Source organism: Ursus arctos, unplaced genomic scaffold (genome assembly GCF_023065955.2).
Source record: "Ursus arctos isolate Adak ecotype North America unplaced genomic scaffold, UrsArc2.0 scaffold_9, whole genome shotgun sequence".
Taxonomy (NCBI): domain Eukaryota; kingdom Metazoa; phylum Chordata; class Mammalia; order Carnivora; family Ursidae; genus Ursus; species Ursus arctos.
This window is the reverse complement of record NW_026623111.1, coordinates 29,709,689-29,734,220: the sequence shown is the minus strand read 5'-3', so window position 1 is coordinate 29,734,220 and position 24,532 is coordinate 29,709,689. Positions and strand designations below refer to the sequence as shown.

At 45.6% G+C, this 24,532-nt stretch overlaps 2 protein-coding genes across 6 annotated transcripts in view; both read right to left on the bottom strand.

Annotated features, from left to right (window-relative positions):
* CUNH4orf19 (chromosome unknown C4orf19 homolog) overlaps window positions 1-8,266 on the bottom strand; it is an 86,502-nt gene extending 78,236 nt beyond the window's left edge. For 2 of the 5 annotated variants that reach the window (XM_057309590.1, XM_057309587.1), the window contains exon 1: window positions 8,128-8,236. The gene's annotated coding sequence lies outside the window, so the exon portion shown is untranslated. Of the gene's footprint in view, window positions 1-8,127 lie in introns of all 5 variants that reach the window. The other 3 variants (XM_057309586.1, XM_057309588.1, XM_057309589.1) reach the window with 3 other exon arrangements.
* Window positions 8,267-12,593: 4,327 nt separating this feature from the next.
* Window positions 12,594-24,532, bottom strand: part of NWD2 (NACHT and WD repeat domain containing 2) — a 173,165-nt gene continuing 161,226 nt past the window's right edge. The window contains exons 6-7 of the mRNA XM_026508709.4: window positions 22,514-23,103; window positions 12,594-18,480 (exon numbers count right to left, since the gene is read on the bottom strand). Of these exons, the coding sequence (XP_026364494.2) occupies window positions 14,548-18,480; window positions 22,514-23,103 (4,523 nt within the window). The 3' untranslated portion in view covers window positions 12,594-14,547. The remainder of the gene's footprint in view (window positions 18,481-22,513; window positions 23,104-24,532) is intronic.

The window sequence follows — 24,532 nt, the reverse complement described above, 5'->3', positions numbered from 1 at the left end:
TTTACGGAGAGGGACGCCGAAAGCCAGGGAGATTAAGAGGAATTCCTGAGGTCCCACATCAAAAGGCAGAGTTGGGATTCAAGGCTGATGACAGCCCTCATCCGGGTCTCTTCTGGGACAGTGGGTCTCATCCTTTGCTCCTCCGAGACTCGCTCAGGAAGGGCAGCTGACCAAATGGCTTCATGATGGAAGAAACTATGAAACTACAACCCCCGCTCCCAGGTCTTTTTAAAGGGCTCACATAAACTAAATAGATGGTAAGCACTTGCAAACAGGGGTAAAGACATTTAATGGGACCAAACATGCATAGGGTGCTGTCATCTGTTTGAGGGGATGATTCTGATGACTTCTGACTTACAGGCATGCGTGTCCGTGTGCCTCACCCAGCCACACCTGCTGCTAGGGGCCCTGCAAAGTGCTAGGGTGGCAAATTCTTGAGTTTGTTTGTTTGTTTGCTTGTTCTGCTTTTTGTTTGTCTAATTAACTCTTACGGGGTCACTGCCTGTCAAGGGTGAATTTTAGTAATTTTACTTTCTCTAAAGATACACAGCTTTTTGCGGGGGGGGGGAGGGATTACATGAAAGTCACACTCCTTTCGCTCCATTAAATCTTTGAATTTAGGCAAGGTATTAGAAGACAACCATCTAGTTTCTCCACACCAGAGGGCTGTGACTTCTCTACCCCTTCCTTTGTTTTCAGGCTCACCTCCCCAGAACCACACCTTAGTCCTGTACTTCAGCACCAGGAAACACTCGCCTTTTAGCTTTGACAAGACAAAGCCTCACATCAGTAATGGAGGCTGAGCGAACTTAAGGGTGGGATGACCAGGCCTCTGTCAGCGATCTTCTCAGGCTGGGTTGCCATGTCACGCTGAAACTGTTACTATGTCCACTTCTAGGACATTTGGCCTCCTTCACCAAAACCAAATCCCAGCGAGGATCATAAAACCTGTCCCGTCACGTTCAAGAGAGAATGCAGGTAAATTGTACTTTGTAAATGAAATCTTGACTGCCTAGCCAATTAACTCTGTTTTATGATTCTTTGTAGAAACGACTGCAGCAGTAAATGCCTCCTGGGACACGCTAGACAGCCAACAAACCAGGATTCAAACCCAGGTCATCTGGACTTTAAAATGTGAGCTCTCCCAACTTCCCCCACGGTGCCCAGCGGAGGCTGGGAAACCCAACCGGGAAAGGAATTGCTTTGAAGTCTTTTAGTCAGAGTACAGGGCTTGGGGGTGGGGGGTGGGGGTGGGGTGGAGCTGAGGGTTCCCGCCCTTGTTTTGCCTCTGACTTGCTGGGTATCCTAGAAAGAGTTGCTTTCTCTCCGCAGGCCTCGGTTTTCTTATCCCTAAAACCAGGTGTTTGGATCAGTGAGGCCCCTTTCCAGGTCGTGATTCTGTAACCTACAGACATTTTCAGAGTCTTACCTTAGTTGCTTAAGAAAATAGGCTTAAAATTTTACTTGGAAACAAGAAATATCTTTTTATCACTCAAAGAATCAAAGGAAAAGATTGCGCAATTACATCATTTGACATACAAAGTGGGGTTTGTTGCCACTGGAACCAACATAGGGATTCAACTTGATAAGGAAAACAGATAAGGGAGAAAATGCTTTTATGAGGCATTTTTAAGTTTCCATGAAATAATTACTTCAAAATCACCAATTTAAACTTCCAAGCACCTGAGTTTGGCACAGTGTCTATGAAAAAGAAGGAAAGAAAGAAAGAGAACACCAAAGCAAAAATTGATCAGTTCGATAACTTCCTCCACAGACCAAAAAGAAAACCTGCAGAGTGCTTCGCGGGTTAGTCAGAAAACTTGGCTTGGAGTCAGTAGACCTGAGTTCAAGTCTTGCCCGAGTGACATCACTACCTCTCACTTGCCTTAACTTATGAAAGGGGCATAATAATCCTGTCTCTACAGATGTCACGGGGAAGAGCTAATACACTGAAGAACTACATGAAGAACTGTTTCATTATAACTCATTGCCTGCCAAAAAAGAAATCCTTTCACTATGTTATACAGGGAATGACAACGGATACAGATTTGGAAACTTTGTTTGAACTGCTTCTTAGCAAAAGTTGAAAAACTGCTACAACTCAAAGGAGTGGGAGAGGTTGCCTGAAAGCAAACAAACAGAAAACCCAAACTACCATACCACCAAAAAGTCTCTTCTTTTTCAGGGGTAAAGAAGGCAGAGGTAACATCCGAGCCTTAAAGTGTGGGAAACACAGTTCAGAACTTGGCAGTCCAGAACCATCTCTTCACTTCCTTTTTTTTTTCCCCTTTCTTCAGAATCCAAGTTGGCATCAAGTCTTGGGGGATGTGCTTTGCTTCTCAGACTTCACTGTACTTATGAATTGTCCGGGGATCTTGTTAAAATGCAGATTCTGATTTGACAGATCTGAGGTAGCATCAAGACTGCATTTCTAACCAGCTCCCAGGTGACCGCCATGCTGCTGTCCTTGGACATCACTCTGAGTAGCAAAGCCCTTGGCTTTCTGGGGGGAAAAATGGTGGAGGATTGTTTTTGGAGGCACACAGACATGGGTTTAAGTGTCATCTTCATCAGCTCTTAATTGTGTGACCTTGGGCGAATAACGTCATCTGTACAGTGGGACTAACACCTATTTGATATAAGTGATAGGAGGATCCTTTGAGATATTAATAAATAGATATGATTTTTTTTCAAATTGGTCTTTCTCTTGGCTCCCTAAGCTCATTATCTTGTCCCCTATTACTCTTTCCTGATGATCCAGTTGACTTATTTCTCTTTACTCTGAATCTTCTTGTTTAAATAGCCTTGTGCACTTACACACACACCAAACGTTCTTCAGGGGCACAATCGTCTCTGATTTTATTTCTTTCAGCACATAAATCAAGTAAAAGTATTCTTAAATTTTGTTCATACACAACCCTGAGCTGTATGACAATACCATGTTTCCCATCCTTCCCTGTCCCTGTCGCATCATGCAGGGCCAGAGAGGCAGAGCCGTTTTGTGGTTACAAACATGGGTTTTGGGTCGGATCTGAGCACTAAAGCTGGTTCCATCCCTTGCCAGCTGCATTTCCTGCCCAACTCAGACTGACATATCTGGGTTTCAGTTTCTTCACCTGGAAAATAGGATTTCGGCCTTCACCTCAAGCGTTGTTGGGAAAATTCAGGTAGTTGAGTTATGCAAAGTGCTTAGCCAATGTGGTGGATTGCAAAAATGACCACGATTCCCCACCCCTCCTTGAATCCTTCCCATTCTCCAAGGCGACTCTGACGTTCCTCCCACCAGAAGGTGTAGCCTTCTCCACCCTCTGCATCTGGGCTGGCCTCTTCACTGGCTTTTAGGGGAGACTGGAGGAGAAGCCACTTGTGTCCCTTTCAGCCTAGGCTTCAAGGAGCGCTGCTTCCACGCTCCCTCTGACAGCCATGAGCCCACACGTGAACCAGCCCCCGCTGCCTGGCCTGCCCGATGATGGGAGGTGGGCGGACCGCTGCTCCAGGATGACTTAGCCCATGGTCAGCCAACCCTTGGGGACAGGGCTGCCTTGTGATCACAGATGCGTGAGGGAGTCCGACAATACCGGTGGAGTCACCAGGCCCCAACTGCTGACCCACAGAGCTGTAAACTAAATCAACAGTAGTCATTCTAAGCCACCACGTTTGGGCTGGTTTGTTACACAGCAGTAGATAATCGATACTCTATGTAAGTAATTTCTCCATAAACAGTGGCTGTTATAATATTTTGGGGAAAAGATACTTAACGGAAGATCAACTTCCCATATGACTAAAATCGGTCCTTTTCGGCTAGCAGTAGTAGGAAGTTGACTGCGCTGGGAATTGGGATTCTCGGGTTATGGCTCCAGCAGCTTTTCTGTTACGCGACCGAATGACCTTAGACACCTCATTTAGCCTCTTAGAGCCTCAGTTTCCTCTAATTTATGGTGCTCAGAACCAGTGATTTTTAAAATTCTTTTCTGGTTCTAAGAAGGATTGAGGGTGCACTTTTCCAGAATGCAACACTTCTTTCCTTGCTAACAGATAGTTCTGAACCCAATTTTTCCTGTCTTGTAGGCTCAGAATGTCATCACAGACGAACTTCACTATATTGGTCTTGCTGTTTAGCAACTGGTTTTGACTACATCTCACACTTATCCTAATGGCCTTATGCAGAATCTGGGAGGTGGGCCTCCATGCTGCGGACCAGGAACCCACATAACTAAGTGCATTAGGCGTCCAAAGAGAAATAATTACATATGTACATACGTTCTGGTGACGGTCTAAGTATGTGGCTCTTAACAAGTCTTTACTTGTATTTATTTTTAAGTCGCTACAGTCTGGAGGACGGAAGCTGCTGGCTGTCTGACCACCAAGGAAGAGGGATAATGCTTCACAGCCGTGACATACAGACCCAATCTTTATCACACATAAATGACCCAAGGTATGCACTCAATTATCGAATGGAAGGAAAAAGATTTAACACCAAAATCAAAAGAAATGTCCAAACTCTAGGGCGTACAGATTGACTCTGGGATTCAGAAACAAGCGAATCACAAAGAAATCTGAATACGTGTTGCAGGACAGAGCTCTGCATGGGGCAGTGACGGAGGTGACTTTCCCTCTGTCGCAGGCCCTCTGCGCCCCTGTGTCCCGCCGGTGTGCGCTCTGACACGGCACTAATGCACACCTGCAGAAGCTTCTCCACGACACACGGCCGGCTGTGCTACTGTCCACTTCCACGACTGCTACACAGTCAAGAGTCAGGGTGTTTTATTTCCCGAAGCAGATAAGCTAAATCAGAGACTGTGTATACAATACGAGGGCAAGAGTTTGTCCTAACTTAGCCTTCAGATGTACATATTTAAGTCTGCGTGAAGCAGCACTGGGTTGTTTAAAGTGCGAACTCTACTTAGCTCACTCTTTATCAACACCTTTCTCTGTGATAGAAACAAAGGGCGTGCAGCCTGAGAGTAACATCAGTAGAAGGGAAAGCACGTGGCTCACAGTTACCTGCCTGCAACGGATGTATTTTGAAATGACATGGAAATCAACTGCAGAGACTTGAGCCACCCAATATTTTCTTGGCTTGATGTCCCAAATACCTTTGTCCCGCTAAGTATCTTCAGAATCAATTCACTTCTCACTCTCCTCTCGTGTGGATTTTTCCAGCAGCTGTCTTGCTGGTATCTTTCCCACTTCAGTCTCCTCAGCGCAGCCAGAGAGAACTAAGAAACAGATCTGCTCTGCTTAAAATCCTCCCCTGGTTTGTCTGAAGACTGGAAGATCCCCAAAGGCAAGGACGGTGTCCCTGGCACCTGGCTGAGTGTGGGTCTGATTATCTCTGGGCTTACAAACGTGCTGTCTCCAAGGTCAGGGAGGGGTTTCACTTCATTTTAGAGAGCCACTTGTCCAATGAGTTGAATGGAATTCACTGCTCGGGGTAAAATTTGAGACATACTTCTTTTCCTTTTAATATTCACTACCGCTCAAGGAACATCTTTTCCAAGATGCTTGATGACACTGAGCTAGTATTTTGAGTCCTTTCAAGTATCTGCTTCAGGACACATACTCATCTGATGGCTATGTTATGTCTTAAGATAGGGTCACTTTTTTAAAGATTTTATTTATTCGAGAGAGAGAGAGAGGAGAATGCACACAAGCAGGGGAGAGGGGCAGAGGGAGAAAGAGAAGCAGACTCCCCGCTGAGCAGGGAGCCCAATGCAGGGCTTGTTCCTGGGACCCTGAGATCATGACCTGAGCCAAAGACAGACGCTTAACTGACTGAGCCACCCAGGCACCCCAGAACAGGGTCATTTTGATGATATATGGTCCTTCTGAAGATTCCAAACTCTATGGGACCAGGATATTCTTAGGTGAAAAGGGTGTGAGTAGATAACAGATTTCACTATCATGTTATTCTCTTAAAACACCATTCAGGTGGTAACCACACTAAGAAAGGCTACAACTGGGGGACCCATCTGACCTACAGATGGGTGAAGGCTCAGGTCTATCCTCCCCTGGGATGAGGCTACCGATTCTTTTTTTCTAGATATCTAGAAAATCTACCTGCAACCAGAGAATCAATCTAATAACCAAAAAAAAAAAAAAAAGGCAGGAGCTAGGTACTATTTAACCAAGACCTCAAAAGAGCCCACGATTCAGGGTTACTGGAAACATTGTGCAACTAAGGGAATTTGCAAGTCCAGGTGGAGGAAACCCAGCTACTGGGAGACTGGTATTCAATTATTTGGAAACTGGAATCCCTTCCAAGCAGCTCAGTAAATGGGCTCTTGAGGCACCAAAGGCAGGGCAGTTCCAGGAGGAAGGCAGGCAAGTACCTGCTCTGCCCTTGGGCTGGACCGAGATTCTGGCCAGAGCCTTGCCCTATAGGTTGTGTTTCCAGGCTCAGAGAGACACGAGGTGGGAAGTCAGGAGAATCATTCCATTTTTAGGCTGTGGAACATATTTGGGTGACCTGCAAGTTTCTGCCTGGTTTTAAATCCAGATATGCAAAAGCTCTTAGAACATAGCTAAAATGGGTCATATTTATCTTTAGACGTCACTGGATATTGAAACCTTGAGAACCATTAGGGACCAGGCCCTGGGGCCAGATGCCACGAGACAGGCACTTATCACATACTTGCTGAACAGAAAAGGCAGGACCAGGATGAGCATGGAGTGAGCAAAGAAGAGAAATAAACCCAACCCCACCTTCCTGCATTCATGCCTGCTCCATTCCTGATCTGTGATCAAGGCAGCTTCCTATAACGGATTCTTCACACGTTAGAGAAGTACAAAGAAACCCAGAGTCCTACTTACCCTTAAGCGCTTCAAAGAACTGTTTCAAAGACCTGCCTCACGACTGCTGAGGTGCTCTATAGACACTGGTGTTTGGCATCAGAACCTTTAACATCGGTCTCCTTAAAATACTAACTGGAGGATTAGATGTGGGAATAAGTGGAATATTTTTATGCAAATAAAAAGAATTTATTGTGTTTAAAAGCAACGACCACTTTTTATTTCTTTCTGATTCAACTCTCAAACGTTTCTCATCTTTTCTACAGTTTTGCTCCTCGCAACAGTGTGGGTACAGCCACCCAGGACACTCATAAACCATGGTGAAAAGCGCCGCCAGTAATTCTCACAGTGACAGGAAGCAAGTTAACCACCCTATTCTTTAATGATCTGAACCACCTCGTGGAACACTGACTTCCTCTAAATTCACTGGGCAAAAGTTTATACCACAATGAAAAATAAAATGTACTAAGTTACTGAGAGGAGTTTTTGTTTTGTGTTTAAGGTTAATTACAGTCCTGAAGGGGGGAAAAAAGTCCCACTGATTTTTGAAATCGGTTTCATATCATTGGAAAAATTCTTCAGGGGTGGTTTAGTGAAAATCTCATCAGGCTGCCAAGGTCAAATGAGACCCAAGCAATCGACCTGGGAGATGCTTGCCTAATTATTAAATATTCAGCAGTTTGTGACCATTTAACAGTTTGCACCTGGCACGCTCTTTCCACACGTGCCGCTTCCTAGCGCTGCCCCCTCCCCGCCCCACCCGTTCCCACCGCCACCCCGGGCGCCAGCACCCCGACCGACCTGAGCAAATCCTGGGACCCAAGGACATTTCAAAGAAACAGCGGCGGTCAACATTCCATTTCCGTTTTATTCGAAAACGCTCCGATGCTTAAAAATGGGGGAGGGGGGCACTTAGAAATAAGGGAAAATCTCTTGCAGTTTTTCCAACTCAAGTTCTCAGGCGCTGTTGAAAGTTCATTAATTAGGGATTTAAAACCAAAACTGTTTCATACACCACTGAGATGCCGAGCTTTCCAAACTGTCCTGGTCTTGAGTTTGGGGCATTTGTAAAAGTCCTGCCTGCCCCCGCCCCCCCAGCCCGTGCTGGATTTGGCCTCCCTTTCCGTGCTTTTGTTGGTTGAATTCCGTGACTTTTTCGAAGTAATCAAACTGAGAATTGCCTCGCCCCATTTTTTTTTTTTTTCCTGCCAGAAGGAAGTAAAGAAATAAAAACGACCTGCGAGAGAAGTCGGGGAAATAATGCCCCAAAGCCGAGCTCGGCAGGAGGCAAGCCCGCGGCGGGGCCCGACGCGCGGGGCGGGGGACCGTCCCTACCTGGGGCCGGGCGGCGGCGGCGGCGGCGGCGGCGGCGGCTGCGGTAGCTGCGGCGGGGTCGCGGCGCCCATGGCTTCGCCGGCCTCGGGCGGCCGCGCCGGGAAACACCAGCGGCTCAGCGCCGCCCGGAGCCCGCCGCGCTCGCAGCGGCCGCCCCGGCGCGGTCATTGGGCGGGCGCGTCACGTGGCGCGGCCGGCGGGCGAGCCTCCCCAGCACGCGTAACCCTTTACCTGCGCGCCCCGAGCCGCGCGGGGGGCCCCCCGGCCTCCCGACCCCCGGAGCCGGACTGGCCCTCCCCCGGTGCGCTCGGCCTCGGGGCGGGCACCGCCGGGTCGCGTGCCCACCGCCCGCCCAGGCCGGGAAACGTCTTGGTGCCTACTTTTCTGTCGTGCTGGAGGGAGAGGGGAGCCTCCTATGATTCTGGACGTCAGTGGGGAGATCCAGAAATGCGCCCCCTGGCAAATAGATCTGTACCCCTCACCCCGTATTTTTGTGTTTGGGGTTCCAGCCTCTTCCGTTTCGACCCCGTGTGCGCCCTATCGCGTGCCGGCACTATCAGAGCGGCGGGTCTGAGACACAGCGCGGACGCTACCGTGACGTAACTCGCAGGCAAGTTGCACACACTCGCCTGCACCCTGGAGACCACAGTGGGCGCTCAACGAGGTCCTGCTTCCCCCGCTCGCCCCCCACTTCCCTCTCTTTTCCCGAGCTTTTGGAACCTCGGCTGCAACACCGTGTCCACACCGCCTGAGCTCCACGCCCGTTCTGGTTGCCGTGCGCGCACCTAAGGTGGGTGGAGAGCTGGTGGCTTTACCTGAAAATATTGCTCAGGTGTTGGAAGTTCTTCTCACCTGTGCTCTCAAGTTGGGATTGATAGGAAAATGTGTGAAGCAACTGCGCCACCTAGCTTACCCTCTTCCTTCCCCTCTTCAAATTATCCAGGGAGAGTCAGGATAAAACGGGCTGCTGCAGAATAGGACAGAGTAGTATTGAGAGAGGGACATACTGTCCTTGGTTTCTAACGTGCCCACTTTAGGGATTCCAGCCCCATTTACACATTTGTCACCCTTTATGGGAGAAAACCCATTTTGGGGGTATCTTGCCAGTCGTGTAGTAGCTGCATGCTTTAAAATGATAAATTTAGAGGGAAGTTACATGCTAGTTTCCATCATTTTCTGATAGAACTCTGTCACAATAAAGCATCCTCATGTCCAACGTCTAGTGGATGCTTTAGTAACGTCCACAGAATACTGGCACATTTACCAGTGAAATTACTCTGACCAAAAAGACATTGGTATTTATCTTAGGTTTTGAAGTGTGGTTCCCAGGCTAGCAGAATCAGCTTCATCTGAAGGGATTCAGTAAAAAATATGCATTTTGGGGCTCTACCCCAGACATACAGATTCTGAAATAGTTGGGGATAGGGAGGGTGAAGTAATCCGTGTTTTAACAAACGGTGCACACTCCAGTTTGAGAACCACTGCTCTGAATATGCTTAAGCAGCTGGTGAAGTTACCTTCATCTATCAAAGGCTGGGATTCTGTAAAGCCAGAGATGGTGGTGCTATTGGTAACCTTAAATTCGGTGTGTAATTTGTCACACCGATACACTGAAACGAAACCCTCCAATACGACCATATACGTGTAGTCCGTACTTCAGATCACATGGAATGCCAGATGGAGCTCTGCAGGGACCCTTGTGAAAACTACAGAAGAAAAACCTATGGTTTCTGGACACGTGTGGGAGTGAAACACCATGATTCAGTTAGTGTTTTAGGTGTGTTCCTGTTTTCATTGGCATATAAATCATTCCCAACTGATGAGTCATGGAAGATAGGAAGACGAATTTGTTTGAGTGGATTTGTCAATAGAGTTCTAAATTTGTCAATATGGTTCTTAAAAAAAAAAGGCCCACAATTTTAAAAAGTTTATGGTATTGGATTCTATTATAACGAAAAAAACCACCATCTTATGCATTATTTAGATTTTTGAGAAAGAGATAATGGGTTGGATTCTTTGCCTTTAGCTACAATTTCTCCACTGTGTGGATAGCACATTTCCAGTTGCCTGCATGGATGTCTTTACTTTTGAACTCTCTAGGTCCAACTTCATTTTAGTATTTCCTTCATTTTCATCTCCTAAACGTATTCATTTTACATCTGTAATTCCACTGTCCACCCAGTTTCAATTGGAGCTGGAATTCTGTGAGTTCTCCCTTGTTCATCACACAGTTCTGTCAGTTAAGCCCTGAAATCATGCCTCTTCTTAGCATCCTCGCTGCTGCTGTCCTACATCAAGATCTTCTACTTTCTATCTCAGATCATTACAGTAGTTTCTTTACTGGTCCCCAGCTTCTGGTCTCTTCCATCTCTGATCCATCTGACATAGTACTGCCTGAGTCATTCTAAAATGTCATTTCAACCAGGCCTTTTCCCTTCTCAAGAGCTTTCCCACGATTCCCTATGAGTTACAGAATAAAGTTTAACTTTATGTATGTATGTATGTATTTAAATAACCTCTACAGCTAATGTAGGGCTTGAACTCTCGACCCTGAGATCAAGGGTCGCATGCTCTACTGACTGAGCCAGCCAGCGTCCCCAAAATAAAGTTTAAAAAGCCAGCATAGCATTGGAAGTCATCCAGAGTATATGTCGACTCTCCCTGTTTGTGTTCACGCAGTTTCCTTCATCTGAAATGTCTTTTTGATATTCTGACAGCTAAGTTCCATTTGTCCTTCAAGCCTCTACTATTACCACCTCTTGGCCATTCTTTTTGAATCCCAGTTTGAGTTAATTGCGCCTCTGCGGTGTATTCTCAGCACCTGCGTTTCACTTTTATTAACAACTTTTTTTTTTTTCTTAATCACTGTCTTACATCTAATTTAGTTGTGTCTCCTTTAGATTGTAGGATTCTGGAGGGCAGGGGTTGTACATGAGTACTTTTCAGATCATCTTAGGGCATAAGCACAGTGCCTTGGACAAAGCCAACACACAGTATTTGTTGTGTTCTTGACCCTGGGAAAGAAGATAATTAAGTTTGTTAAACAACAAACTCCATGTATATGAAATCCTTTTATTCACTCCTCTACATTCTCTCAGAACCGAAAGGGAAGGTTTAACCTTCAACCTAAAGGATTTAGATTAGAATCCAAGAAGGAATGCCCAGCATGGGTAGTGGAGTTAAGGAGAGTTTTCAAGGGGGTGGGGAGTAAATCCTAAACAGAAATAAGTCTCAGCCACAGGAAGATGAAACTGGATAGATAATTTCTTCAATTTGTTTCTTAACGTCTTGATTTTAAGTTTCTCTGAGAATGATTGTTTCATGAAACTAAATACAAAATTTTCATCCGATTATTTCCTAGTTACCATTATGTAGACTCTTCATTGCTAACTTGTTTTTAAAATTTTTTTTGTGAGTGTGTGTGTGAGAAAAGATTCTCAGTTCCCAGAGGCAAGAAATGGAAAAAGGTGCCTATGGGAGGAAGATTCCTCCTTGGTCCTGCCCTCTCACTTGGAGGCAGTTTATGAGTGGGACGACTCCTCGGTTATCATTCTTCCCTCCTTGGGCCCAAGCCCCAGAAGGAAGCACACTGTCCTTGCACTTACCCACAGAACTTGTTTCCTATCTGTTTTCCTATGAAGACTGTGAAATCCTAGAAGGCACAAGCTACTTTACTAACCTTTGCCTTCCCGGCAAAATGCACAACCAGATAACTCTTTGCTGAACGAATACATCAGCAGTTGTGGTGTACCTGAAACTGCTGGGAGTTTGCAAAGACCTCCGGCGGTCTTCAGAGCCTAGCCTGGTCTCTAATCTGCAAGTTGGAAAACATTTTGTAGGCCATTATCAGTAAGTGCCTACTGGATACTCAATACCATATTTTATGCGCTTTGGAAAGGGTAACAAAAACCACATTGACGGTGTATTGAAATCCTATTCAGCGATTCCCCCTGGACCTCTGTTTCTAGATTTTTACATCTGTGAATTTGGAATATTAACAGTACCTACCTCATAAGGCTGTTGTGGAGACTGATGGCTTAGTACATACAAAGCTCCAAAAATAGAGTCTGGTGTACAGTAAGCATGAACAATTATTATTATTGCTGAAAAACTCTAAGTACACTTGCAAAAGTTGGGGAAGAAAAACTCCATGCAAATCTAAGTCGTTTACCTTTTATTCATACAAACAATACATACACAAGACTGTACATTGTTTGAAGACTGCAATAATTTTCTAGTGTAACAACTCTGTAACAAAATTTAACTAAATGTAACATTTATGAAAATATAAATCTCTGATTGGGTAATTCTTCCCAACAATACAAAGTTTACATAAAAACATTCAATATGAGCTATCAGTTGCAAACAAGTTAGGAAAAATCATTCAAGTCACTTGTTAAACTCTATTGGCTATTACATAGAATATTCACACACTACATTTAATCCATCTAGGCATTTAATTCTTAGAAATGTGTGGCATGGAGGTCCAACTGATAATGACAGGAATAGGAATGTGTTGCCTCAGAAGAGCTAAAGAAAAAAAAAGCACTGACTCATACAATTAACTCCAGGTGATCTCTACGTGGGCTGAGCCTTCGCTGGGCTACCCCCTTTCTGGCTGGTAGCTAGACCAGGAGGAACATACTGAAAAAAAGTCTTCCACCACGGAGTGGGTGTTCATGTCTGAATCCCATCTCTGTACGCTTACATGTCAAACTGCTTTCCAAATTGAAATGCAATGAGCTTGGATTCCCTTTGGATTAGATCACTTTGCTTCTCCCATTTGCAAAAACAATCCAGATGTCACTGTCTTTTTCCTCACATTGCTCCCCCACACCCCTATGAGGGCTCTAGCAGAAGCTATCACTCCTTTTATTTTGCAGCTTACAAAATCGAAAGATCTACCTGCGGATACGCGATGAGTGTGTGGCCAAGCTGGGCTGAGAGCACATCAGTTCCTTGGTCATCATCCTGCCGCCACAAGTCACTCCCATCACGTTCAAGCCAAACTGGTGTTACTGACACCCTTCGAAAAGTCATCCAAGGACATGCCGTGTGGAGGGTATGATAGGAAGAAAATCACTTTCTCCCTCTTGGGATGTGATATTTCCTTTTAAATAGGTGAAGTAGTGTTTAAAAAGTATTGAATACCATTTCACAGCTCTGCTTTGAAACGGGTAAGACTATAAAAGGCCCCAAGGAGCCCTCCAGCGGGAAAGGTGACAGAGGAAGAAGCCTACGGACAGTGTGGGGAAGTAAGAAAGTGATTACAAACAGGGACAAGAAAGAACCTTTGGACACCCTTAAGATTTATGGAATATTTTAGCACAAAGACAGGCATATTCAGTTTGTCCCCGAGTATTTGGTCGTCTGTCTGCGTCTTACACAGGAGAGAGGAGGAATGAGAGTAAGGCAAATGTCTTCAGTATTTCGTAGATGGTGTGTCAAGAAAGCTTTCTTTCTGTTAAGATTTACCTCAGGGATTTAGGAAATAATGTATGCTTCCATACGACTGACTGAATAGCCCAGACTTTTGTTAGTACAATGATGGAAATGAACAGATGTCTCAACCAAATCTGTAATGCCCTTTCTATAATTCCGCTTTAACGCCCAGCACAAATAGGCATTTCAAAAAGACATGGAAAGATTGTGGTTTCTTATTCAATGTGTTTCTTTTGCAGCCCAGGAAGTAGTTTAAAAATCTATGTTCCATTATACAGAAACCCTTGCATGCAACTGTCTCAACTGTATTTTAACGAAGACTGACGGTGTGCTCAGTAGCCCTATGAGAGTGGTACTTAGTTCTTGTGCCCAGTCCAGTTCGTGGCCTCCCCTTTCACGTCCTTTCTCCTGGGATACTGGGAGTACAAGGGGGCGTTTTTGTTACGTGATTTTGCACCTTTTGACCTTCCATCTGCAGACTGGGTGTACACAGTTGTCAGGATTGTAAAATGTAAGGAGAGATTAAGGCTGTGTTTACTTATGGCCGCACAATCATTGGAGGTCAAACAGCTCTTTGTGTTCACAATTTCAAACGATTTCTGTAGAACTAATTCCAGTCCGAGGGGTCTGTATATATAGCTCTAGCCTCTGTCATCTGAACCCATGGAAGGAGTTAAGCTGCTTCCCACGCAGCTAACGTAAAAAGTAACCTCTAGCTTCCAGTTGATGCAGCCTGTTAAACACCATTTTTAGAAATTCTCTGTCAAGGTGTCATTCCTGGATTAACTTTGACAAAAAGAGCCAACTCAAAACCGATTTCACAATTCTGTCTTTCTGATGAGCATGGTAACACTGGAACTCCAGCATCTTTCCTGTCTTTACGGAAAGGAGTAGCTTATCGTTCGGGTGACAGAAGGTACTTTTTTTTCCCTTGTGCGTGTGTATCGCGCATGTCTGCTAAGCAAGAAGAACATTCTATCAGTTGTCAGGGGTGTAGCTGTGGCCCCTGGATTCCAGGGCGGAGCACACGCGCTCGTAGCAAGGATTGTGTTTCTTGGACGGTGTCGCCTCGTTGGGCTCAGTGGAGTCACTCACCGTGATGGGACTGTCTCTCGCAAAGACCTCGGTAGACTCTCTCCACAAGCAATCCACGGACACTTTAAAACAGTAACTACTACACTTTGGCCGGGATGCCTGGGTTGCGTTGTTGAAAATTTGTCTGCTGTTTGAAGTGGCAATTTTAATTTTCAGTGCGGCGTCTACACGGTCTACCACTGTGTAGATCCCTATACTCCCGTCGTCAAAACCCACAATGATGTTCAGGTGCCTCTGTGAGAGGGCAAGAAAAGTCGGTGTTTTGTAAAGGGAACAAGCCCCGATATTTTTGCCATCAGCCAGCCTCATTACAATCAAACTGGATATTGCACCGTTTTCATCCTCTTCCTCCGCGTTTCGGAAACAAATGTATACCAGGTAGCGACCATCTCGAGACAGCCTTTGCCTCCAGATGACCCCAGAGGCGTGAACCACCCGCAATTTACCGCTGTGTAAATCTAGCACATTGATATTTTCATCTCCCCTGGATATAATGCCTAGCTTTCCATTGGGAGAAATTTCGAAATCCTCCAGATTTTTCAAGAAGTTGTTTGGAAGTTGCACTCGGCGACAGATTACTTCATCCGTCAGACTCCAGATATTCACGGTCTCGGCTGATGTGATAAACACAATGATGTCAGGACAGTCAGGGATCAATTTAAAATTCACAATGGTCGTGCCATCTTCGCAGCAAAATTTCTTGGTGATGCTTCCCGTCCAGAGACTGACCGCCAGCACTTTGCTTTTGGTCATGCCCACCACGAAGGTATTCGCTGAGGTTATGAACGCATTCTGCAGAGTGGTCAAAATGTTGCAGACCCTGTGGCCTGTGGCCAGTCTCCAAACCCTGGAGGCATTTTCCTCACAGAGAGAGACCACGAACTGGTCATTGTGTGTAATCAGCAGCTGAGAGATTCTCTGCCCATTAATTCGGAAAAGGTTCTCACCGCTGCTGGTGTGCCAGACGTACTGGCTGCTTTTGTCATCTGATGTCACCATGACATCTCCAGAGGACGTCAGTACGCAGTGCTCGACTGTTCCTTCATGCTTAAATACTGCCTCAAGGAACCCACTGCTGAAGTTCCACTTGTGGACACAATCCGAGCCATCCAGGGAATAAATGATTTCCCCCCTGGCGGGTAATACCAGGCTTTGGATGGGTTTCCCAGTCTTATCTATGTTGGACATGGCAGTGATTATATCTATATCCCAGATGGAAAGAACACCACTGGTGGATAGAGACAGCAGCATATTGTGGTGACTGGATTTCACGAGCTTGACTATGGTACCTGAGATTTCCTGTAAGCTCGCCATACATTGGCCTGTGTCCCGCCTCCAAAAAAACACAGCTGAGGTATTTTCCATGGTGGCGATGATGCAGTCTCCGTTTTTGGACAGCACAGCAGATATAAAGCGTTCGTTGTGCTTAGCTCTGAACTTCTCAGCCACCTTCCACATGCCGGTATCTAAGAGCTCGATGCTGAGGGCTTTACAGATCAGAATGGCATTCTGGTCCTCTGAAAGTTCAATGCTGACCACCTCGCTGTCTTCTCTTCGGCAGTCAAAGTCGTCGGTCAGCTGGGGATTGGAAATGTCCTCAGTATTCCAAACTGAAAGGCTTCCCTCACTGTCCACCATTACCATTTCTTGAGCCGTGTCCAAGATCAGAAGAAACTTCACAAACCCACCTGAAAATTCAGATGTCACCGTACATAACTTCTCTCCACTCCCTAAATGAAATATGGTGGTGGTGTTCAGGTACTGTCCACAGAAAGCATACATACCGTCCAGAGAGCACTGGACGCAGGTCACTTCGTACCAGCAGTGGAACTGGTAAAGGGGCCATCCGTAGAGCAGATCGATGACAGTGACATCTTTGCTGGCTTCAAGCCACGCGAGGGCATGGTTGACGGACAGCGTAAACCCATTGATGTAGGTGGAGCCGCTTCCGTGCTTGGTGCCTTTGATTTCCACTTCAGACAGAAGACAAGAGTTTACGTTGTCATAAATCAGCAAGGTGTTGTTTGTCGTAGCCACCACCAGATACTTTTCGTCGCTGGTGAGTTTCATGCCCAGGATGACGGACTGCGCTGTGGTGATTTGCCGGAGGAGCTGACGGCTTTCCACATCCCACGTGCTGATGGAGCCATTTTCTAGAGCTGTGAGGACAGTGCTGGGGTTACACGTAGGCAGAATCTCAGTGACATGCAGGTGACTGGAGGACAAGGGGAGACGCTCTGGGCTATATGTCACGTCCATGGATGAATGCAATGGCACAATGGAGCAATATTTGGGCCCATCTTTGTCACATTCTAAAAGGAGGTGTCTGAGTTTGGGCAGGGAACTGACAACAGGCAGCAGTCTTTGCTGGAGCTCTGCCGAAAGGGAGCCCGGAAATGCAGTGACCTTGGTTTTGATACCGCGGAGAGTGCTAGCCAGGAACTTCAGCTCCTTCTCTTGTGAGTAGTTGTAAGCCAGCTCGATGTCTGAAAGCACTTTGTCGAACTGGCCGATTTTGATCATGGTATAAAGCCAGCTGAAGTTCATGATGATCCCGTAAAGCAGGTCATCGGTTTTTCCACACCTTGTCAGGTGGTGCAAAAGCTCTGACATTTTCCGATGATTGACGAAGAAGATGTCAGGCTCCAGGGGATTACATTGGAAAACCCAGGGCTGGTCTGGAGCCTGCCTGTCAAAGGAAGCCTGTTCCATGAAGTGCTTCTCTTCCTCAAGCAAGCTTCTGCTCTCCAAGTCAAGGCAACCATTCAAGTAGGGGTCTTCGAGGCAGAAAACTTTCCTCCTGCCCCCTGACCAGACTCCCAGAAAGTAATCTGCCAGGATGGTGTGCATTTCACGCAGGTCACTGTTGTCCTGCAGATACAACTTCTGGGCTATGAGCTGCAGGTGTCTATTGGCCCAGACCAGGAGTGTGACGTTCTTCACGTGTCTTTCTATTAAGTATCCGCTGAGACCCTCCTTGAGCCTCGCGATGTAGAGATAAGGTACTCTCAGGGGATTGCTGGGCCTAGCGCTCTCATTGAGCTCATTCATCACACTGTTGTCTAGGGCCAACACATCCTCCAGCTCCATTTCACTCAGACCCATTTTGGCCATGGTGATGTAACCGAGGGCCCTGGAGACCAGTTTCTGACCACACTTCTTCTCCAAGGACCAGAAGAGCTGCTCTATACTTTCGTGAACTGTGACACAGAGGGAGGATTCATCGACGTCTTTGTGTGATCTCCAATGTCTCACCTCCCTGAAGGTCAGGTTCACAAACATAGGCAGCGTGCACTTGGAGAATGCGTTGTTCACGTAAATCTGCTGGCCGGATGTGACCTTCCTTTTGACCCGCAGCAGCTGGTGTTTGAGGACCTGGCTGCACATCTTCCTGTCCCGGGGAATCAGCTCGATGTAGTTGGCTTCTTCATGGATAAGGCACCTCAGTTTCTGCAGGATCCCATGTCTGTTGGGCAGTGTGGACAGCACTATTCGTACGAAGCGGGGAAGGTGAGCTGGGAGCCACCAAAGCTTCCTGGCCTCGTCACTCTCTGAGAGCTGCTCTAGGGCATCGAATATTATTACTAGAGGTCTCTGCAGTGAAGACTTATTCAAAAGGTTTATAAATAAGTCACGGAGGTCATGGATCTTCTTAGGGTAGCTTTGGACCAGACACCGGTAGTTGACTGCCAGTTGTTCACAAACGCTTAGAAGGAGAGTCTTAAGGTCAGTACTCATGTCTGTGGTTCCTAGAAATCTCATGACGACTACTGGGTCAGATTCTGGTCCTGTGTCTTCATGGAGCCAGCCATAGGCCTAAAACATAAAGGTCATATTTAGAATGATAATATCTATTCACACGGTTGCGTACAACAGCATTTCCTCTCTCCAGAGGTCAGACTTCCGGTTACCCTGATCATGCAGACAGTGACCTAGAACCAGGAAATGGGAAAACCTGAGAAGATCAAAGAGGGGTCACGAAGCTCATGCACTAAAACCTATAGGTGAGACCCTCAGGATCACTCTACTGAAGGTAATAAAACAGTGATAGTAGTATTATTCAATCCCAAGGCCGCACTTAGCTTGTTGTATTCTGAAAGTTACAAAGAATTTCATAAACAGTAAATCTGCATATCCAGTAGGACCAGGTTTTCATCACTGAATCCTGTTTCCTGGCATGGTTGCTGGTGCACAGTAGGTGCTTAGTAAGTATTTGTTTAATGAATAGATTAAGTAGTGATTTACACATTATATTGAGTCAAATATTTTCACTAATTGAGATCATTTAAGGCTGATCAAATTCCTAGCTAATTAGAATGTGATAAAAATAGTACTAAAATACTGAATATAATCCTTAATGACTCAGAGACATTTTACTATATTGTGGTGCCGTAGGGTCGTCTTTATGATTATTTATCATTGTCATAAAAATCTGTAAAATGCTGGCTAAAACTTTAAGCTTTGTGTTTTATAACAGACAGCTCACTATATATAAACAGTCCTCGCATTATCTCTCTGTAGGGCAGATGGGATTATAGTACCATTTAACAGAAGAGGAAACCAGTCCAGCCTGGATAATTGCCTTGCTCAGAGTTGAGCGGTTACCTGGAGACAAAGCTGGGGTTTTTTTTTTGTTTGTTTGTTTTTTTCTCTCAAATTGTAGTGTGAAGGAGATAACATATATGAGGGGGTTGTTAAATTTAGTATTTCTCTGGCTGGAAAGGCAAGGACAAGAAGGGATATGATCAAAGTATTAAAAAAAAAAATCCCAAAGTCTATTTTTAGGGAGATAATGTCTTTCAGTAATCCTTGGAATTCACCAAGGATACTGCTTAGGAAAGGATGTATTTTATACGTGAGGAAGTAAGTTTATGAAACTTGGTTCCTCAAGGTGTAGTTCAGGTTAAGACATGAGTAAGTTTAGAAAAAAAAAATGTGTGGATGTCAGTTTCAGAATGAGCTATTAAGGAAAAGAAGCAATTTACGGTTTAGCCCCAGCCTTTGAAGCCAATATGGAGGAAGATAATCCTGCCATCCTACTACAGCTGTCTTTCAGTGGCAAATCAGAAGCAGCACAGGGTATTTTGTCCCTACATGGATTGCTTATGATTATAGGTATTGTCCTCGCTCCTCCCAGTCACGTGCTGTGGAGGGTGATCCTCTGATCATGAGACTCGTGTCCGTGGAAATGCTGGGCACGCAGGAGATAACCTCGAGATAAACATGAGACATCTCTCTGCATTCTCACAAGGAACGTGAAGTCACAAAGAGAGCACAGGCTGTCGTCGGCGGGACAGGCATTTCCCAGGAGAGAGGCGAGTGGAGCAGAGGCAGGGGACCTAGAAACAGGTGAGGCTTCTTGGGGACCAGAGTCCTGGATTGTGAATAGACACACTCTGGTGGTTGGACAAAATATCCAGAAGAGTGAGAGCTCAGAAAACCATTTCTCAGGTTGACCAACTCAGCTTCATGACCCCCTGCCCCAAGGGGACCGTTGATCTGTGCAGGGATATCAGCGCATTCCACACAATTCTGTTCCTCCTGTGCTGCGGCGCATGGACTTGCATCACAGCGAATATAGTCAAGTCCAACAACATGCGCCCCTCCACCCACTTTACTCTTCCCTCTTCTGGAGGGAAAAATCCCTAGAGTGAAGGTGAAATGGTACATGTAGATGTTTTCTCATTAGGTTTCAGCTTCCATGTGCTCCTCGTACTGTTGTTGTCTTGTTGACTTGGAACAATTCTAAAGTTTGAAGATTCATACAAATTAATGTCCACACACACACACGCACACACACATGCACACACACACACTTTATTTTGATGCAACATGGCACCTGAATGTAAGCCTGCCACTTCATCTGCTGTTCCATTAAAAAAGAACTATGTCATTTAACACTAGGAGAAACGCCAGGGGCACCTGGGTGGTTCAGTCTGTTAAGCGTTGAACTCTTGGTTTTGGCTCAGGTCATGATATCAGGGTCGTGGGATTGAGCCCCGTGTCCAGCTCCACACTCAGTGCGGGGTCTGCTTTGGATTCTTTTTCCCTCCTTTCTCTTTCTCTCTCTCTCTCAAATAAATAAAAATCTTTAAAAAAAATAAAAAAGAAAAACCAGCAGCTGGGCTTGGCATATGAAGAGATGGTGAAATAACTTTCCTGGGGACTTTTTAAGAGTAAGTTTATACACCAGATTTTTGGCCTCTGAGCTTACTTTGAAACCTAATCCCCACATAAGGTACAACACAAGTGTCCCTGTTCTTGTCCTCAAGATGACCTCCCTGAGATTGTGATAGCACATGACAGATGACCAAGAGTGCTCGTGAAGTAAAAGAAAGCTCTGTTCTTGAGAGAATAACCACAGGAAGAACGATATAGAGATTCTGAGGTAACACCAAGATAATATAAACCATCAGACGTGGACATCCAGTGCAACAGGAGGGTACAACGAAACCAGTTTAGTCCAGTTTAGACTGACATGTTAAGACAATAGACCCCACATTCCAGAGTGAGGTCCCACACCACCATGCAAGATTTGTAAAGGAGTTGTGAAAACCAGTTTTACTACCTTTAGTGGATGGCCCAGCTCCAGCCTAAAAAGGAGTTTCAAGAGGCCAAGAAAAACATTGAAGATTAGGGTGCTGTGGGTCATATCTGTTACCATCCACTCCCAAAGGGGACGGCTGAGAGATGTCCTCACTTCTCACCTCGGGAAAGGAGCTGCAGTGGGCCACTGACAGGGTGTCCCCTAGAGCTGGGGACACAGGGAGACAGATGTTCTCAGACACCTGAGAAATGTGGAGGTTGACTGACAAGGCTGGCTAGCTCTTTGGTTGGAGGAGGGATGGAGAGCAGCTGTTTCCCAGGGCAAAAAATACCTGAGAGCTTCCCATGTGTCACATGTGGGCCGCTGGCAAGACTGAGCTAACAGAGGTTTTTGTTGGTTCTGTTTTCCTCAGGTCCTGTCTGAGGGAGCTTGCTGGGCTGTGGGCCTTGACAGAAAGGTACTAGAAGTGTGTGGCTGGGTGTCTAGGAGCCGTGGAAGTGACCGGCCAGAAAAAAAAAAATCCCCCTCTGTTTAGGGAACTGTACGTAAGATAAGATGCTCAGGGAGGACAGGGCAGGGGAGGCGGGAGGGAAAGGATGTCCAGCAAACTGGGAAAAGGCCTCAGAAGAACTAGGAGGCAGCTTTACACACCTGCCAAGACCACAGAGTGTGAAATCCAGTTTTCAAAACAGTCCTGGTCACGCAAGAACTTTCTGGCCACCTTATGTTTCCTACTTCCCTGAAGCCACAACGCTATAGGAGTCACAGCTCTGTAGGGGTCATGTGCTCGGGTTAGGGATGGAGGGGAAGAAGTGCTGCGTGGTGAAAGAAGGAGAGGATGACCACACCCCCATTTCCCAGCACAGGGGCCTGGCTTACTGTGAGCCTCGGCTGTGGGAGAGAAATAGAAACTCAAGTTTTAATTTTTCTCTTCGACTGGACAGATGTAATTGCTGAGCAGAGAATGACTTAGTGTCCAGAGCGATAGGAGGGCTTGTCTTTGCTGAGAGCGACGAGAAGAGTTGTGAGATCTGCTCTAGTTCCCAGAGGGAACTAGCCTCACAACATGAGTTTGACCAATGAGAGAAAAAAATAGAGCTGTTCTCTAACTGTACCCATGTGCCTTACTCTTTCAGGATGACCATTATACCAGCATAAGGGAAACACCAAAGTATCCCTTCCAAAAAGACTAATTATAATTCAGGTAGTAAACACAGAAAATGGAGATGAATTTTGACCAATTTATCTCCTCCCCAAAGTAAAGGATTTTACAAATAAGCTTGTGAAAGAAAAGGCTCTCACCTTCTTTGCCACTTCGGCTAGCAGGAGGGTCTTTCCCGTACACGGCCCACCGTAAATGACGAGAGGGTTGACGTGCCCGGTTTTGCTGGGCAGAACGTATTTATGCACGATGTTGAGGGATTCACATTTGTACTCGTAGAAGGAGGCGTATGTCTTACATAGCGAGGAATGCTGAAGGATTTCATCGTAGAGCGTGTCGGTTTCAGTGTCAAAATTCTGTTGTACGGTTGCCTGAATGATATCTATCATGTCCTCATAAAATTGTTTACCGAGTCCCTCGATGTAATGATTTTCTATTTCTTGGGAGTAGCCCAGTTTCATGTCACAATGAGTAACAGACGTGTACACTCTCAGATTAGATGACGCGACAATAGTCGGAATAAATTCATCCCTGAGTTTTATCAGCTTCTCTTGGGCTTCTGCGTCCCGCATCATCCTTGGTTCTGTTCCAGTGATATCCATGTATTTTCCCATCTCCGGGATTTTCACGAAGCGCTCAATGTTAGCAATTTTCCGAATGTAGCAAACACACTTCTTCAGGAATGCTGGAGTTTGCTTTCCTAGAGCAAAGTCAAACTCGTCCTCTATCGCTGAAAGAAAACATGGCCCCGGTTTATTGTCTAGACCAAAGACGCGGGGGGCCCACACCCCCCCACCCGCGCTTATGTCTCGAGTTCCCAGTGGGAGATTATTTTGCTTGCAGTGGGTAGCGGAGTCTTTTGTAGATTAATTTCTTAATTCCTTAATTCCTATCTCTCTTTTCCTGAACAGCCAGGAACCCAGTACAATGGGTTTTAATTAAAATTAATTTCCTCCCCAGTCAGAGGGAGAGCTTGAATATAAGCATAAGAGAAAAAGCATACCGAGTTTATAGTTGATTCTTTTAAGTTCCTATTTAGTTTCTCTCTCAGATTTAAGGGGTTCTAATAGCAAAGAGCAGGGACCAACTGGGGCCAGGAAAGAATGAGGAAGAGGCCAAATGATGTCTCTCACTGACTTCTTCCTTGTCACTCTCTCCTCTACAGTGTGGCTTCACCATTTTGAGGACGCACTGTACCCCAGACAGATACGTGGACATAGTAATATAAAAGCATGTTAAACGTCTGATCGTGCTCTGATTAGTGATCAATCTGAATGACCACATCACTGTTAAATTCCATTATATCCACTGGAGCATGTACAGAAAAATGACTTAGGATGTAAATGTGTTTCTTCAAAGATAAATCGGGTTATACAACACATTGGCTTACACACAAGTAAATATACGTCATAAATCATTGAGGCCCCATAAGAGCACTTAAAACTGGAGCATCAATAACAAAAACATCACTTGTGCATGATTTTAGGGAGGAAAAATAAAAAGGAATAAAATAATTAAACCAATGGCAATGAACTTTAAGGCAAGCAATCTTTTAAAACTGGCTGCCTCCCCTCAATCTCTCTGCTTTCCTTCATCCATTTGGTCTTAACTGAGTGTCTACTATGTGCCAGGCACGCTGCTGGTTACTCAGGATACAGTGGGGAGAGAAAACAGACAACGCTGAGAGAAAAAGCCATTGTGGCCCTTACAGTCCGGTGGACGATGGTGGACATGAATCCCAGAGTCCCACAAATAAATGTATTATGATTGTTTTTAGTCCTGTGAGGGAGAATAACATGGTACAATGAAAGCAAACAATCAGGAGGGCTACCCCACTTGGAAAGGTCAGCGAAGGCTTTCTTAAGGAGGTGACTACTAGGCAGCGATCTGATGGAAGACTGCGGGGGTGGGGGGTTGGGGTGAGCCCTGAATATGCAGGACTGGGCTGGCCAGAAACTGAAAACATTTCAATGTGCTGGCCTCTACTCCAACATCAAACAAAACCGAGAATATACATGTGTTCTCTACAGTAACTATTAAGGAAGAGGGGAACTGTATTTTTAAATGGTACCTTTTAGAACTCTCTTTATAATTTTTTCAGGAATGATAGCCTTCAATCAAAAGCAATGACTCAAGTAAAAAAGATCTATTTATAGCCA